This window comes from Balaenoptera ricei, chromosome 1, assembly GCF_028023285.1.
Source record: "Balaenoptera ricei isolate mBalRic1 chromosome 1, mBalRic1.hap2, whole genome shotgun sequence".
NCBI lineage: Eukaryota > Metazoa > Chordata > Mammalia > Artiodactyla > Balaenopteridae > Balaenoptera > Balaenoptera ricei.
Window position 1 is genome coordinate 175,138,438 of NC_082639.1, and position 15,530 is coordinate 175,153,967.

General features: G+C 40.0%; 1 protein-coding gene across 2 annotated transcripts in view; it reads left to right on the top strand.

Annotated features, from left to right (window-relative positions):
- SLC30A10 (solute carrier family 30 member 10) overlaps positions 1–5,540 on the top strand; it is a 46,806-nt gene extending 41,266 nt beyond the window's left edge. For both annotated transcript variants that reach the window (XM_059905678.1, XM_059905669.1), the window contains exon 4: positions 5,041–5,540. In XM_059905678.1, coding sequence (XP_059761661.1) covers positions 5,041–5,540 — 500 coding nt within the window. The remainder of the gene's footprint in view (positions 1–5,040) is intronic.
- Positions 5,541–15,530: the final 9,990 nt, after the last annotated feature.

A 15,530-nucleotide genomic window follows, 5' to 3' on the forward strand; every position in this document is an offset into this window, starting at 1 on the left:
AGCAGTCTTGAGGCAAAAAAATGGAGCTGGAGGAATCAGACTCCCTGACTTCAGACTATACTACAAAGCTACAGTAATCAAGACAATATGGTACTGGCACAAAAACAGAAACATAGATCAATGGAACAAGATAGAAAGCCCAGAGATTAACCCACGCACCTATGGTCAACTAATCTATGACAAAGGAGGCAAAGATATACAATGGAGAAAAGACAGTCTCTTCAATAAGTGGTGCTGGGAAAACTGGACAGCTACATGTAAAAGAATGAAATTAGAATACTCCCTAACACCATACACAAAAATAAACTCAAAATGGATTAGAGACCTAAATATAAGACTGGACACTATAAAACTCTTAGAGGAAAACATAGGAAGAACACTCTTTGACATAAATCACAGCAAGATCTTTTTTGATCCACCTCCTAGAGTAATGGAAATAAAAACAAAAATAAACAAATGGGACCTAATGAAACTTCAAAGCTTTTGCACAGCAAAGGAAACCATAAACAAGACGAAAAGACAACCCTCAGAATGGGAGAAAATATTTGCAAATGAATCAACGGACAAAGGATTAATCTCCAAAATATATAAACAGCTCATTCACCTCAATATCAAAGAAACAAACACCCCAATCCAAAAATGGGCAGAAGACCTAAATAGACATTTCTCCAAAGAAGACATACAGATGGCCACGAAGCACATGAAAAGATGCTCAACATCACTAATTATTAGAGAAATGCAAATCAAAACTACAATGAGGTATCACCTCACTCCTGTTAGAATGGGCATCATCAGAAAATCTACAAACAACAAATGCTGGAGAGGGTGTGGTGAAGAGGGAACCCTCTTGCACTGTTGGTGGGAATGTAAATTGATACAGCCACTATGGAGAACAATATGGAGGTTCCTTAAAAAACTAAAAATAGAATTACCATATGACCCAGCAATCCCACTACTGGGCATATACCCAGAGAAAACCGTAATTCAAAAAGACACATGCACCCGAATGTTCATTGCAGCACTATTTACAATAGCCAGGTCATGGAAGCAACCTAAATGCCCATCAACAGACAAATGGATAAAGAAGTTGTGGTACATATATACAATGGAATATTACTCAGCCATAAAAAGGAACGAAATTGAGTCATTTGTTGAGACGTGGATGGATCTAGAGACTGTCATACAGAGTGAAGTAAGTCAGAAAGAGAAAAACAAATATCGTATATTAATGCATGTATGCGGAACCTAGAAAAATGGTACAGATGAGCCAGTTTGCAGGGCAGAAGTTGAGACACAGATGTAGAGAATGGACATATGGACACCAAGGGGGGAAAACTGCGGTGGGGTGGGGATGGTGGTGTGCTGAATTGGGCGATTGGGATTGACATGTATACACTGATGTGTATAAAACTGATGCCTAATAAGAACCTGCAGTATAAAAAAACAAACAAAACAACTAATACTAAACTTTCATTGGGTTATTTGTATGGAAACATGTTAATATAAATGTTTCAGACATTACATGAAATTTCTAAAAATCTTATATTTGTATTTGTATGGAAATAGGTATGGAAATATGTTAATATAAATGTTTCAGACATTACATGAAATTTCTAAAAATCATATTTGTATTTGTATGGAAATATGTATGGAAATATGTTAATATAAATGTTTCAGACATTAAAAAAAAAAAAAAAAACTGAGAGAAAAAAAAAAAAAAAAAAAAGAAAGTAGGCATAGAGGGAACTTACCTCAACATAATAAAGGCCATATATGACAAACCCAAAGCCAACATCGTTTTCAATGGTGAAAAAAAGGAAACCATTTCCACTAAGATCAGGAACAAGATAAGGCTGCCCACTGTCACCACTATTATTCAACATAGTTTTGGAAGTTTTAACCACAGCAATCAGAGAAGCAAAAGAAATAAAAGGAATCCAAATCGGAAGAGAAGAAGTAAAACTGTCACTGTTTGCAGGTGACATGATGCTATACACAGAGAATCCTAAAGATGCTACCAGAAAACTACTAGAGCTAATCAATGAACTTGGTAAAGTAGCAGGATACAAAATTAATGCACAGAAATCTGTAGCATTCCTATACACTAATGATGAAAAGTCTGAAAGAGAAATTAAGGAAACACTCCCATTTACCATTGCAACAAAAAGAATAAAATATCTAGAAATAAACCTACCTTAGGAGACAAAAGACCTGTATGCAGAAAACTATAAGACACTGATGAAAGAAATTAAAGATGATACAAACAGATGGAGAGATATACCATGTTCTTGGATTGAAAAAATCAAACTTGTGAAAACGGCTCTACTACCCAAAGCAATCTACAGATTCAATGCAATTCCTATCAAACTACCAACGGCATTTTTCACAGAACCAGAACAAAAAATTGCGCAATTTGTATGGAAACACAAAAGACCCTGAATAGCCGAAGCGATCTTGAGAAAGAAAAACAGAGCTGGAGGAATCAGGCTCCCTGACTTCAGACTATGCTACAAAGCTACAGTAATCAAGACAGTATAGTACTGGCACAAAAACAGAAATATAGATCAATGGAACGGGGTAGAAAGCCCAGAGATAAACCCACACACATATAATCACCTTATCTTTGGTAAAGGAGGCAAGAATATTCAATAGAGAAAGACAGCCTCTTCAATTAGTGGTGTTGGAAAAACTGGACAGCTACATGTAAAAGAATGAAATTAGAACACTCCCTAACACCATACACAAAAATAAATTCAAAATGGATTAAAGACCTAAATGTAAGATCAGACACCATAAAACTCTTAGAGGGAAACATAGGCAGAACAGTCTATGACATAAATCACAGCGAGATCCTTTTTGACCCACGTCCTAGAGAAAGGGAAATAAAAACAAAAATAAACAAATGGGACCTAATGAAACTTAAAAGTTTTTGCACAGCAAAGGAAGCCATAAACAAGATGAAAAGACAACCCTCAGAATGGGAGAAAGTATTTGCAAACGGAGCAACTGACAAAGGATTAATCTCCAAAATATATAAGCAGCTCATGCAGCTCAATATCAAAAAAACAAACAACCCAATCCAACAATAGGCCAAAGACCTAAATAGACATTTCTCCAAAGAAGATATTCATGTTGCCAACAAACACATGAAAGCATGCTCAACGTCACTAATTATTAGAGAAATGCAAATCAAAACTACAATGAGGTATCACCTCACACCAGTCAGAATAGCCATCATCAAAAAATCTACAAACAATAAATGCTGGAGAGGGTGTGGAGAAAAGGGAACCCTCTTGCACTGTTGGTGGGAATGTAAATTGATACAGCCCCTATGGAGAACAGTATGGAGGTTCCTTAAAATACTAAAAATAGAACTACCATATGACCCAGCAATCCCACTACTGGGCATATACACTGAGAAAACCATAATTCAAAAAGAGTCATGTACCACAATGTTCATCGCAGCACTATTTACAATAGCCAGGACATGGAAGCAACCTAAGTGTCCATCGACAGATGAATGGATAAAGAAGATGTGGCACATATGTACAATGGAATATTACTCAGCCATAAAAAGAAACAAAATTGAGTTATTTGTTGTGAGGTGGATGGACCTAGAGTCTGTCATACAGAGTGAAGTAAGTCAGAAAGAATAAAACAAATACCGTATGCTAACACATACATATGGAAATTAAAAAAAAAAGGGGGGCTTCCCTGGTGGCGCAGTGGTTGAGAATCTGCCTGCCAATGCAGGGGACACGGGTTCGAGCCCTGGTCTGGGAAGATCCCACGTGCCGCAGAGCAACTAGGCCCGTGAGCCACAATTGCTGAGCCTGCGCTTCTGGAGCCTGTGCTCCGCAACAAGACAGGCCGCGATAGTGAGAGGCCCACGCACCGCGATGAAGAGTGGCCCCCACTTGCCGCAACTGGAGAAAGCCCTCGCACAGAAACGAAGACCCAACACAGCCATAAATAAATAAATAAATAAATAATTAAAAAAAAAAAAAGAAGCTTTAAAAAAAAAAAGGTTCTCAAGAACCTAGGGGCAGGACAGGAATAAAGATGTAGACGTAGAGAATGGACTTGAGGACACAGGGAGGGGGAAGGGTAAGCTGGGATGAAGTGAGAGAGTGGAATGGACATATATACACTACCAAATGTAAAATAGATAGCTAGTGGGAAGCAGCCGCATAGCCCGGGGAGATCAGATCTGTGCTTTGTGACCACCTAGAGGGGTGGGATAGGGAGGGTGGGAGGGAGGCTCAAGAGGGAGGGGATATGGAGATATATATATGTATAGCTGATTCCCTTTGTTATACAGCAGAAACTGACACAACATTGTAAAGCAATTATACTCCGGTAAAGATGTTAAAAAAAAAAAGAGGAAACAATATCATACCACATATACATTCTAGCTATTTGCCTTTTCACTTAAAAATACATTATATACCCTTTCTCATATCCTTAAATATGCAACTTACTTTTTCACAGCTGTATCATATTCTATCACATAATTGATTTAACGATTTCCATTTTTTTTCATTAACACAAAAAGCATTGCCCAAACCATTCTTGTACATAAATATTTGGTTATTTCTTTTGGTTAAATTCCTAGTATTAGAATTGCTGGTAAAGGTTTTTGATCCACATTGCCAAATCCCCTTTAAAAAAGACTTTATATTCCCACTTTATACTTTATATACTTTATATTCCCACGCCAGTCCATCATAGTGTCGAATGCCTTGTAAACTCAACCACCCGGGGCATTTTCGGCAGGGGATTGTTATGAAACTTATTTTCTTGAATTGCCTTTTATGGACTAACAGTGTATGGTAGCGGAATTCAGAGAGGAAGAAGAAGATTATGGGAAAATGTATGGGAAGATGTACCCATATACGGTACAGCTATTTTTCTTCCTGTTATTCTTAGTAACTACATCATTCTGGTGCAAATGCTTAAGGGGACCCTATCCTCCCCTGGTGGTTCCATGTTTCAAATGGAGCCCTCACCTTGGTTATTGTTTTCTCTTCCCTGTTCTAGTGAGTAAGCTCTCTGCCGTGCCCGGAATTAGCAGTGTCCATGAAGTTCACATCTGGGAACTTATAAGTGGGAAGATCATTGCCACTCTGCACATCAAGTATCAGCAGGACGGGGGAGATCGGGATGCCAGTATAAAAATTCGAGAAATCTTCCACAACACGGGAATCCACAATGTGACCATCCAGTTTGAAAAGGTGGACCTGAAGGGGCCCCTAGAGCAAAAGGACTTGCAGTTGCTCTGTAGCTCACCCTGCATCTCCAAGGGCTGCAGCAAGCAGCTGTGCTGTCCCCCCGGGGCGCTGCCTCTGGCCCACATCAATGGCTGTGCCGAGCACAATGGCTGTCCCCCACTGGACTTGTCCCGGAGTGATGGCCTTGGGAGACGACAAACAGCAGAAGTGGCTCTTGAAGTATCTTTGGAAGGTTGTCTGAGTGACCACGGACAAGCTCTTAGCAAATCTCAGGAGGACTCACGTTATATCAACAGCACACATTTTTAGTTTGGTGCCCACATCAGTAAGCTGCATAGGCGAGGCACTTTGGAACCACTAGCTGGGCTTGTGGGAAGAGATTTGTGGGTCATAGACTCTGATCACACTCACAGTGTGCACACACTCTGTGTTCAATAGGGGGTTGGCTGTTTGGGATGTTAGTTGAACTTGTCTGTTAATTTTTATGTGACCGAGAACCCTTCTACATTATCCTGGATGTTTCATGCTGCTCTTCAACAGTTTTGTTTGAACATTTATTTTCCGAAGCAAACGCACTAGTATACGTATCAGGGACATTGAAGGCTGGGACTCAATAATTGTGGACACAGGATTCAAAGTAGTTTTTGTTTGAAATTGCTTAGAACTGCTAGCTGACTCTCAGGTGAGCTCATAGCCAAGCACATCAAAAAAAACTTAAGAACCATAATAGCTATATTCTTTTCTATTCCACTGGGAGATCATAAAAGAGGAAAGTTAGGTAGTTCTATAACTGCAGAAATTTTTTTCTTTGACTAATTTTTGAATAAACGTAAAACAAATACCTAGTAAGGTAGAAAATATTCTCAGAACATTAGAGGACGTCAAGTTTATTGGGGGTGGGGAAAGGCAGGAAGAAAATGCATTTTGATGATTTCTTCATTTTGAGAGGTAGAGAGAAAAAGACTTTCTGCTGTGAACTGAACTACAGCTATAGGATGTTTCAAATGTTCAAATACATAAGATGCTTTTTTTTTCACTTGGAAGTATGGGAATATTTCTACTTCTTTAAGTATGACACAGTACTTATATACTGTCTTTTAGAGTCAGTCTAGTTAGGACTGTTTTCACTTATTGCTTATTAATGATTTACTAATTTGCCCAAATTTCCCTTCAGTCTTCTTTTATATGATCACATTGATCTATGTAGCATTTACCAGGAGAAAATGAGTATTCTCGGGATAGGGAAATATATGGCATTGAGTATGCATTCTTGCCCAAAAAATAAGCTAGATTGACTTTCCTTTAATTAGACATATTTTAAAGTATTTACTATAGTTGCCAACTAGTAATTTGATGGAAAAGTGTATGTCCAAGGGAGAGATGAGAATTAATTAAATTGCTGCCTTTAATGTGTTTCAAGGAGCTTACATTTTTCTTTTATGTCTCTTGACCCATATTATCAAGTTCAAATACATCTATTAGAATCTGATTTTCGTTCCATGTACTGGAGAAACATCTGGCATGAATTTAACAAACTGTTTAGGCAGCAATATTTTCATCAGAACAGTCTCAAAATAAGTATAAGAAAACAGGAGGTGCCTCGCTAAAGAACTAGAATCTTTTTTGATGGGTTGCAAAATTGACTGTAAAAGATCATCCCTCAGGCTCTAAGCATTGAGTCTGCACAGTTTAGAATCTTCACAGTTCTCATCAGAAATGCTGGATTGGGAACAGAAAAAGCACCCACATTTTTCAACACAAACACCATTTAAAAAACTGTCATAGTTTTAAATTCTAAGGCTGAAATAAAGAAGCAGCTGTGATCAGTAGATAGGAAAATTTTTATTCCTTGAAAATTTATTATCCGAGTTTAAATTGGCCATGAATTAGGTAAATAGAAAAATGCCTAAATATGTTTTTATCCCTAGGAGTTTATTAAGCATATATACTTAATAGTATTATATAGTATGTACTATAGTGTATATATACTTAATAGCTACAATGGGGGTAGATATAAGGCAACATTTTTACTCTTAATATTAAAAGCATGGCATGTACTCACACAAAACAGGATTCTCTGTGAAACTCACCACAGTAATATGTGGACCAAATTCTCTTGTATAAATGTTGGTTGAGATGCACTGATTAGAGCCAAAGAAGAAATGTCTCTCACTTCCAGATTTGAAAGTCTAATTTGATTTCATATCATTCTGCTTTTATTAAAAGGGAAAAATTATAATTTTATAATTTTTTTTGCAGCTGGGTAAAGGAATGCATATTAGTTTACATCCAAATAATGTTCTTTAATTAATCTCTAAAGTATTTTTCTGGAAAGGAAAAGGCTCTTAATTCCAACATAATTAAATCTAACCTCAGAAAATTATCTCGATGGACATTTATGAACATACCAAATTATGGAATGCAGTCAATGTGAAATAGTACCTTTTGAAGACAGTTGGGCTCGGTGTGTTTAATAATGTCCAAACAAGCTAATTAAGTGCAATATTTTTCTGTCAGGTTAGGTGCTTGCATTTGCCACTCAGGCTCCGTGATGCCTGCTGTATGGTGTTTTTACTTGGGTTTTACTCTCCCTTTAGTTGTCTTGCATTTTAATTCTCCCAAGGAAACAAAAATATTTTCTTTTTTCCTTTGAATGAGCCCTGCAAAGTGGCAGTGGTGCCTAAACAACACTGTTTTTTTTTTCTGAGATTAGAAAAATACTGCTACTCAGTTTCGCGTTCCTGTGTGCTTAGGTTAGTTCCAGAAAATTCTCTCTTTTTTTTTTTAGAAACTGAAAATAATTTTTTAAGAGTCTAGGGAATCCTCTGTGTGTCAGATCAGGACCAGCCATCAGGTGTTCTAACCTGGGGAAGAGGGATAGCCTCCTATTTCTATGGAAAGAGTCCTTTCCGCATTGTTTCAGCACCAGCTATAGGAAAAACTAAGTTTGCTTTTATTTTCCAACTTTCAACTCTGTTTGTGAAAATAGAGGTTACTTTTTTTTTTTCATGATATTTGTCCGTTATGAATACCCGTGGGGCTACCAGGTTCCATTGTTGACAGAAAAATATATTACCCCTTTAATTTTTTGATCAATAAAATAGGGAGACATTGAGGAAGAATTTAGAATACTCTCCATGTTTAGTTACGTTTTTTTCCTTCTTTCTTTCTTTTTTTTTTTTGCCACCAGCTGGCCAAACTCTAGTGGAGGTAAATCAGGAACTTCAAAGTTCAGTAGGAATGGGTGCTTTGAATGTCAAAGAAATCACTGGGGTAGATTTTGGATCATAATAAACTGCCTTTTGAGGTAGTAAGAGCTTTTGCTATGCTTCTTCAACCTCCTTGTCCTTGACATTTGAACTGGATAGCTCCTTGTTGTGCGGGGCTGTCTTGGCCTTGTAGGATTTTTAGCAGCATCTCTTGGCTTCTACCCCCTAGATGCCAGTAGCATACCCCCAAGTTGTGACAACCAACAATGTCCCCAGACATTGTCACAGGTCCGCTGGGGAGCAGAATAGCCCCTAGTTCTAAGCCACTGACTTAACCTAAGGGTCTTTGAGGGATATTGTTGATGAAAGCCCTTCCAGGGCCCAGTAATTCTTTTAATCTAATCACTCTGCAGAATTTGCTCTTTAAAAAAAATATTTTTAAAGGCTAGATAAAACTATTTATAAAAATACAGTCGTCTTTACATAGAACAATGTAATTTGGAAAATAAAGCCCTTATAAATCTGACTATACAGATCAGTCAATATAACAGTGAATGAAATGCTCTCACTGTTCTGTGATGAGCTCTTCAACTCCTGAATATCCTCAGTTTGATGAACTCACTGCTAAATGAGAAGGGGTTACATCAGCACAATTGATTCTTGGAGTTAAGGTGTTTAATTTCCCACCAGTTTTAAACTTGATGATGTTTTTTTGTTACTGGTTTCTGACAAACAGCGCATCTTAGTGCAATGACAAATTCGGATGTTAAAAACATTTTTTTATTGTTCATGACTCACTTAATCCTTTGCCAAATCATATCCATTTTTTTCCAAGAGGACAAAATACATTTCCTGCTTTTAAATGATCCCGCGTGTAATGTATCTTCACACTCTTGCAATTAAAGATCGCAGAAAAGACTGGTTTAAAAAAAACGAGGAAAGGCAACCTAATTTGGGTTTCTAATTTAGGCTTAGTAAGCATGCCTATTGTATAGCCCTTGTCGTTCACTTGATACATTGTCACCTATTTGTGCTTCTAAGTGTATTTGCATGTGATTAGCCACAGGAATAAAACAGGAATGAAGCCGTTGAATTGGGGAACTAGCTGCTCAAATGGAACTTGCATCAGACCCTAATCCTCACTGTAATCTCAATGTTCTTATGAATTTGCAGTTTAGCTAATGAAAATGTGCATTTTTTTCTGGAACTTTTCAGGTGTTTCATTCTGGACTTTTTTTGTTTACGTGGAACTTTCTTGCTAATTGCTAGATGGATCAATGGTCTCCTCTTGGTACAAAGCCAGGCCAGAGACACTGAACCTGCTCTGCATTCTGATGGGAATAACCTGGAAAGGATGATGATTTTCAAGGGAGAATGACCGCTTCCTGGAGGTCTGAAATTATGTTACAGTATTGTGGAGTTTTGTTGCTTGAGGTCTTCCTTCTGTCCTCACAGGTGATTTTGCCAAAGTATAATTGTCACATTTGGGGGAATTATTAAAACTCTAAGATACAAAGTTTCAATAACTCATCGCTAATTGCATGTGAAGTCCCCCAGTGATGTATGCACAGATGCATACCTTTAAAAGTGAAGATGTTCAATGGTGCTATCGATAAAAAGTTTTAAAAATAAACACATGACTGAGAGATATGTTTGTGAAAATTAAACAGATAATGCAAACTAGCTGAACGCATTTTGTCTTTGTCACTTTTACTCTAGTCAATTTCCACTCAGTAACTCCGTGGATTGATTTTAATAATTCGGGACTAATTCTGTCTCCATTTCATACCCCTCTGCCACTCTCCACTCTTGGCAGAAATGTCACCAGTTGACCCAGCTACCTTACTTACTGTAACCTGGACTGATCTGGTTTTCTAGTGGGGCTTGTTTGGCCCTGGCTACCCAATGCGTTTGTGTAGGAGGGGAGCTCCTGGGATTTAGGGAATGGTGAGAGGTTAGGCTTTTTTTGGGAGAGACCCTATAGATTTGAAAATCTCTCCAATGAATTGACTGGCATCTTTATGACTATTGAATAAGGGGAACAGTCTTCCACTTCTTTCAATTGCTTTTATCCTACCCATCAGTCAACTGATTAATCGGCTTATACTTATTGTAAACCATGTACAAGTGCTTCTTGCCTCTAAGGAGTTTATAGTCTATATGTGAAAAAGGCAGTCCACCTTTGTGGGAGTTTAAAGAGAGCTACCTGTAGCCTGGATGGCCGGGGAGTGGGGGGGATCTTGTGCTAGAGGGGTTCTGGTGCTCAAATGTGCACATTCTAAGCCCTGGGCAACATCTGCAAAAGGAGAGGGTTACATAATATTTCATGACCATTAGCTTCCTTCAGCAATAAGAGTCTGGAGTATGGAGCAGGGGTGAAAGTACTCAGTACTCTAGGGCTTAGGCTCCAGAATCTCTGACTACTCCGTTTAAAAGAGAACCCAGCCTCTCTCTGTGTCTCTTACCTTCCTTAATGTTTCTTCATAGCACTGTTGCTTGGTAACATTGTATTACGCATTTGTTTATTTCCTGTCTCTCCAAATAGAATAAGGCTTTGTATAATCCACCATTGTGTTCTTCAGCCACTATCCCAGTGCTTGGAACAGTGCCGCAGTACCTGGCACATGAATGAATGAATGAATGAATGAACACATGAATGAATGAATAGGTTCAACACTTGGTGTTCCTGGTTGGAGGCTTTGGACAAATCATTGAACTTCACTGTGCTTCAGTTTTCTTATCTATGAATGAGGTTAATGATGAAAGTCTGTGTTACCTTCCTTACAGGGTTATTGTAGGAATCCCAGGAGATCAAACAGGTGAGAGCAGAGTTAAATGTCAATGGATTTTATTATCTTATGCTTTCAATCTGGCGCTCGCATCCTTCCTGCTCTTATCCCGCCTCCTCTCATCTCTGTAATCCCATTTTGTCAGTTAAATACCACTTAAAGCTAAATGGCACTAAACAGTGGTACCATCAACACGGGTAAAAGTGAAGAGGAGTGAATGAAGAGTCAGGGAGAGTGCAGAAGATTTCCATTTGAAACTAGCCTTGGAATAGTTCAGTGGGTGAAGAAACAGGGAGAGGACAACTCATCTGGAGAGCTGAGACTTCATTCCCTAGGCAGCAGGCGCTAAGCTTTTGTAGGAGGGATGTTGGAGGGTGCACACTGGGGAAATACCAGGAACAAAAGTTTTTGGTGAAACGATTTTATGCAGACATCTTCCCCACCATGATCTATGCTGCTCTGTGTTCAGTGTTCAGCAGACCTACCACCTCGTCTCCCACCTCACGCAGGATCTTGAGCCCCAGGAGCTGTTGCTAAGGGCTCCCTGGGGATGTCCTACAGGAGTCTACAGACATTCCACATTCACTGGGAGTTTATCCCAATTCTTTTTTTCTCTAATGAAGTATGGTTGATTTACAATGTTGTGTTAATTTCTGCTATACAGCAAGGTGATTCAGTTATTCATGTATATATACATTCTTTTTTAAAACATTCTTTTCCATTATGGTTTATCATAGGATACTGAACGCAGTTCCTTGTGCTGTACAGTAGGACCTTGTTGTTTTTGCATTGTATATATAATCGCTTACATCTGCTAATCCCAACTTCCCACTCCATCCCTCCCCCACCCCCCTCCCTCTTGGCAACCACAAGTCTGTTCTCTATGTCTTTGAGTCTGTTTCTGTTTCCTAGATAGCTTCAGTTGTGCCATATTTTAGATTCCACCATATAAGTGATATCATATGGTATTTGTCTTTCTCTTTCTGACTTACTTCACGTAGAATGATAATCTCTAGTTGCATCCGTGTTGCTGCAAATGGCATTATTTCGTGCTTTTTTATGGCTGAGTGGTATCCATTGTATATATGTACCACGTCGTCTTTATCCATGAGTTTATCCCAATTCTAAACTCAGCGTTCCGTGATGCTCTTCTGTTGGTTTTAGTAGGAACATTCTGCCCACCATCCCTCCTCCATGCCCCTCTTCCCAAACCAGCTGGAACCTTGCTGCCACGTTGAATACCACCTTCTCTCTCATCCCGTGTCTAACTAATCTTTACGCTCAATTAACGTTCCCTTCAAAGGACTCTCGATGTCAGCCCCTCCTTTTCTATTCCTGTCCCATTTCTTGGGTGCAGCTTTTAACACCTCACACCTGTGCTGGTGCAGAAAGCTCCTGACCAGCCTCCTGGCGCCTTGAACTTCCTGTCGACCCTCTTGTTTCCCTCTGCTCCAGGAAGAGGACAAACTCCTCAGCCTGTCGCCGAAGCCCCCTTTGCCCTGCTGGGCCCCGGCAAGCTTTATCTTCTTCAGCAGACAAGAAGAGCGCCAAGATAACCTAAGGAGGTTAGAACGTGAGAGGGTGTAAGGGTGGTTCCTTGTGGACTGGTAAATGGAGTTTCGTATGAGTTGGGGAGTGAATATCACACAGTAGCCTGTCCTGTTTATCCTAAAAAGACATTTTCACTTTTTTCAGTTTTGAATGAGATTTTCCAAGTGATTTCCTTTCTGCTTTCTCTCTCTGTTTTTTTTTTTTTTTTTTTTTCTGATTCCTTCCTTTTCTATGTTAGCATGTCACTTTGCCCCAAAGGGTGACTTTCTGTGGATGACAAACTGCCACTCTTCCAGCCCCTAGTGTCCTGATTCAGGAGCACGCTCTGAAATGAACATATTCCACGCAGGGAAATAGAGCCAAATCTCGCTCATCTTTTGTAAGGCAGAAGGATGGTGGACTTTCCTTTGTCTCATACTTGAACCGTATGTTCACAGAGGTGGCTGTACCATTCTAATGAGCTCCCATATAGAGTCACAATATTTGGTACATCACACTGGTTCTTTTTTTTTAATGTTTTTTGTAATAGCAACTCTTTTAAATTTATTTATTTTTGGCTGTGTTGGGTCTTCGTTTCTGTGTAAGGGCTTTCTCTAGTTGTGGCAAGCGGGGGCCACTCTTCATCGCGGTGCGCGGGCCTCTCACTATCGCGGCCTCTCTTGTTGCGGAGCACAGGCTCCAGACGCGCAGGCTCAGTAGTTGTGGCTCACGGGCCCAGTTGCTCCGCGGCATGTGGGATCTTCCCGGACCAGGGCTCGAACTCGAACCCGTGTCCCCTGCATTGGCAGGCAGACTCTCAACCACTGCGCCACCAGGGAAGCCCCCACACTGGTTCTTTTAGGCTTGGAGATGCAAATGTAATTTTCATGGAATTTTTAACCACAGGGCTGGGTGGGTTTTTTGCCTGCATTTTCTCAGGGGAGGGAGGGGAAGGAGGAGGTATGAATTCTCCGAGTGGCTGGTGTCGATATGGGCTTGCAGTGGCGATGATAATAACCAGGTCTTCTATCTGCCTCAGAAACCTGGGACCTGTGCTGGGCTGTGAGTGTGTGGCTCTAATCTGGTGTTCAAAAGTATTTAGAAAAAACGAATATGACACTTTTAGAAGGAGTGATGCCTGAAGCTTTGCTTTATAGCTTTTGCTTTCTGTTGTCAAAACTTGCACAGCAGAGGGCTTCCTAAGTGGGGAGACGTGATCTGGCCCATGGCCTGACCAAATCTAGGTTATAGAAAAGGGCTTTCCAGGAGGGTGAGAGGAATTGGGAGATTGGGATTGACACGTATACACTATTGATACTATGTATAAAATAGACAGCTAATGAGAACATACTGTATAGCACAGAGAACTTTACTTAATGCACTGTGGTGACCTAAATGGGAAGGAAATCTAAAAAAGAGGGGATATATGTATATAGAGAGCTGATTCATTTTGCTGTGCAGTAGAAACTAACACACCATTGTAAAGCAACTATACTCCAATAAAAATTAATTAAAAAAAAAAAGGGGTTTCCAGAGAGATTTTATTATAAGAATTAACATATACTATGAAATATAGCTTGGAGTTTGAGCATTCTGGCTCTGGGGTCTGCCTGCTGTCAAGTCCCATCTCCACCAGCTGCTTGACCTCAGGAAGTCCACTATCTGTGAACAAAAAAAGTTTCCTGAGCCTCATTTTTACCATCTGTAAAAGTGGAGAAAGTCATAATTCCTGCCTCATGAGATTTTTGGGAGGATTAAAGGCGATGGTCCCTGTGGAGTACCCAGCACAGAGCCCGGATCTATAAATGCTCTTAGGAATGCTAAGCCTTCTTTAAACTACCAACTTTAATAAGTAAGATTTCAAGAGTTAGTCTTGTTTTTGACTCACTACTCACAGTGGAAATGCCAAAATGTATAGCATAGACCAGCCTTGAGTGTCAGCACCCAATTAGATTTTAAACATCTTGAGGGCAGAGGCCGTATTCTACTATTTCACCAAAGAACAATATAGACTTGATCACATGACCGAAAAATCCCAAGGCACCTTATTCCTAGGAAAGTGAAATTGACCCAATGCTGAAGGGCTTCAGTGGATTACCAGGGCCCAGTTCTGCAGAACCTCACCTCCCAACCAAGTTGGTGTCTCCAACAAGAGCTTTACGGAGGGTTTCTGGGTCCAGGTTCCAGTCAGAGGCAGTGAGGGCTTCAGCTCCACGGCTGTCACTGCCTTTCATCCAAAGACCACCAGGACACACCTGTGGATAAATAATAAAACAAATGGGTTTTAATGCTCAATGCAGGGAGGGGACTGTCCACCATGGGGAACCATGAAGTATCTTAGCAAGAGTGTGTTCACAAGGATTTGTTACAGCCTCCGGGCTGTGTTAGCTGATCTGGGGGAGGATTCAAGGAAGGGGGGCTTTGCCCTGGATTAGATGCTGCCGGCAAGTGGGATAATTCTATGACTGGGTGTCTTAATAAATTCTGTCTACAAGGTGAGGGGAATGAAGCGAGGCTTCAGTTTTAATTGGTAAAGAACAGCAGTCATTCATATTATCCTGGGTAGGGGGATGTCCAGTATTTCTCTGGCTGGCAGAGCACTCTTGTTTTTATCTGAGCTTAAGATCAGAGGGCAGAGTGGCTTCTTGTCTGGTGCTGATGTCCTGAGAGATTGTGTTCAACAGAACACTCTGACTTAGCCGTGAGTGCCAGGCCAGTCCTAGCAACACCAAGGCCGAGCTGTGTCAGTTCCAGATGTCAGGGGACCTGCT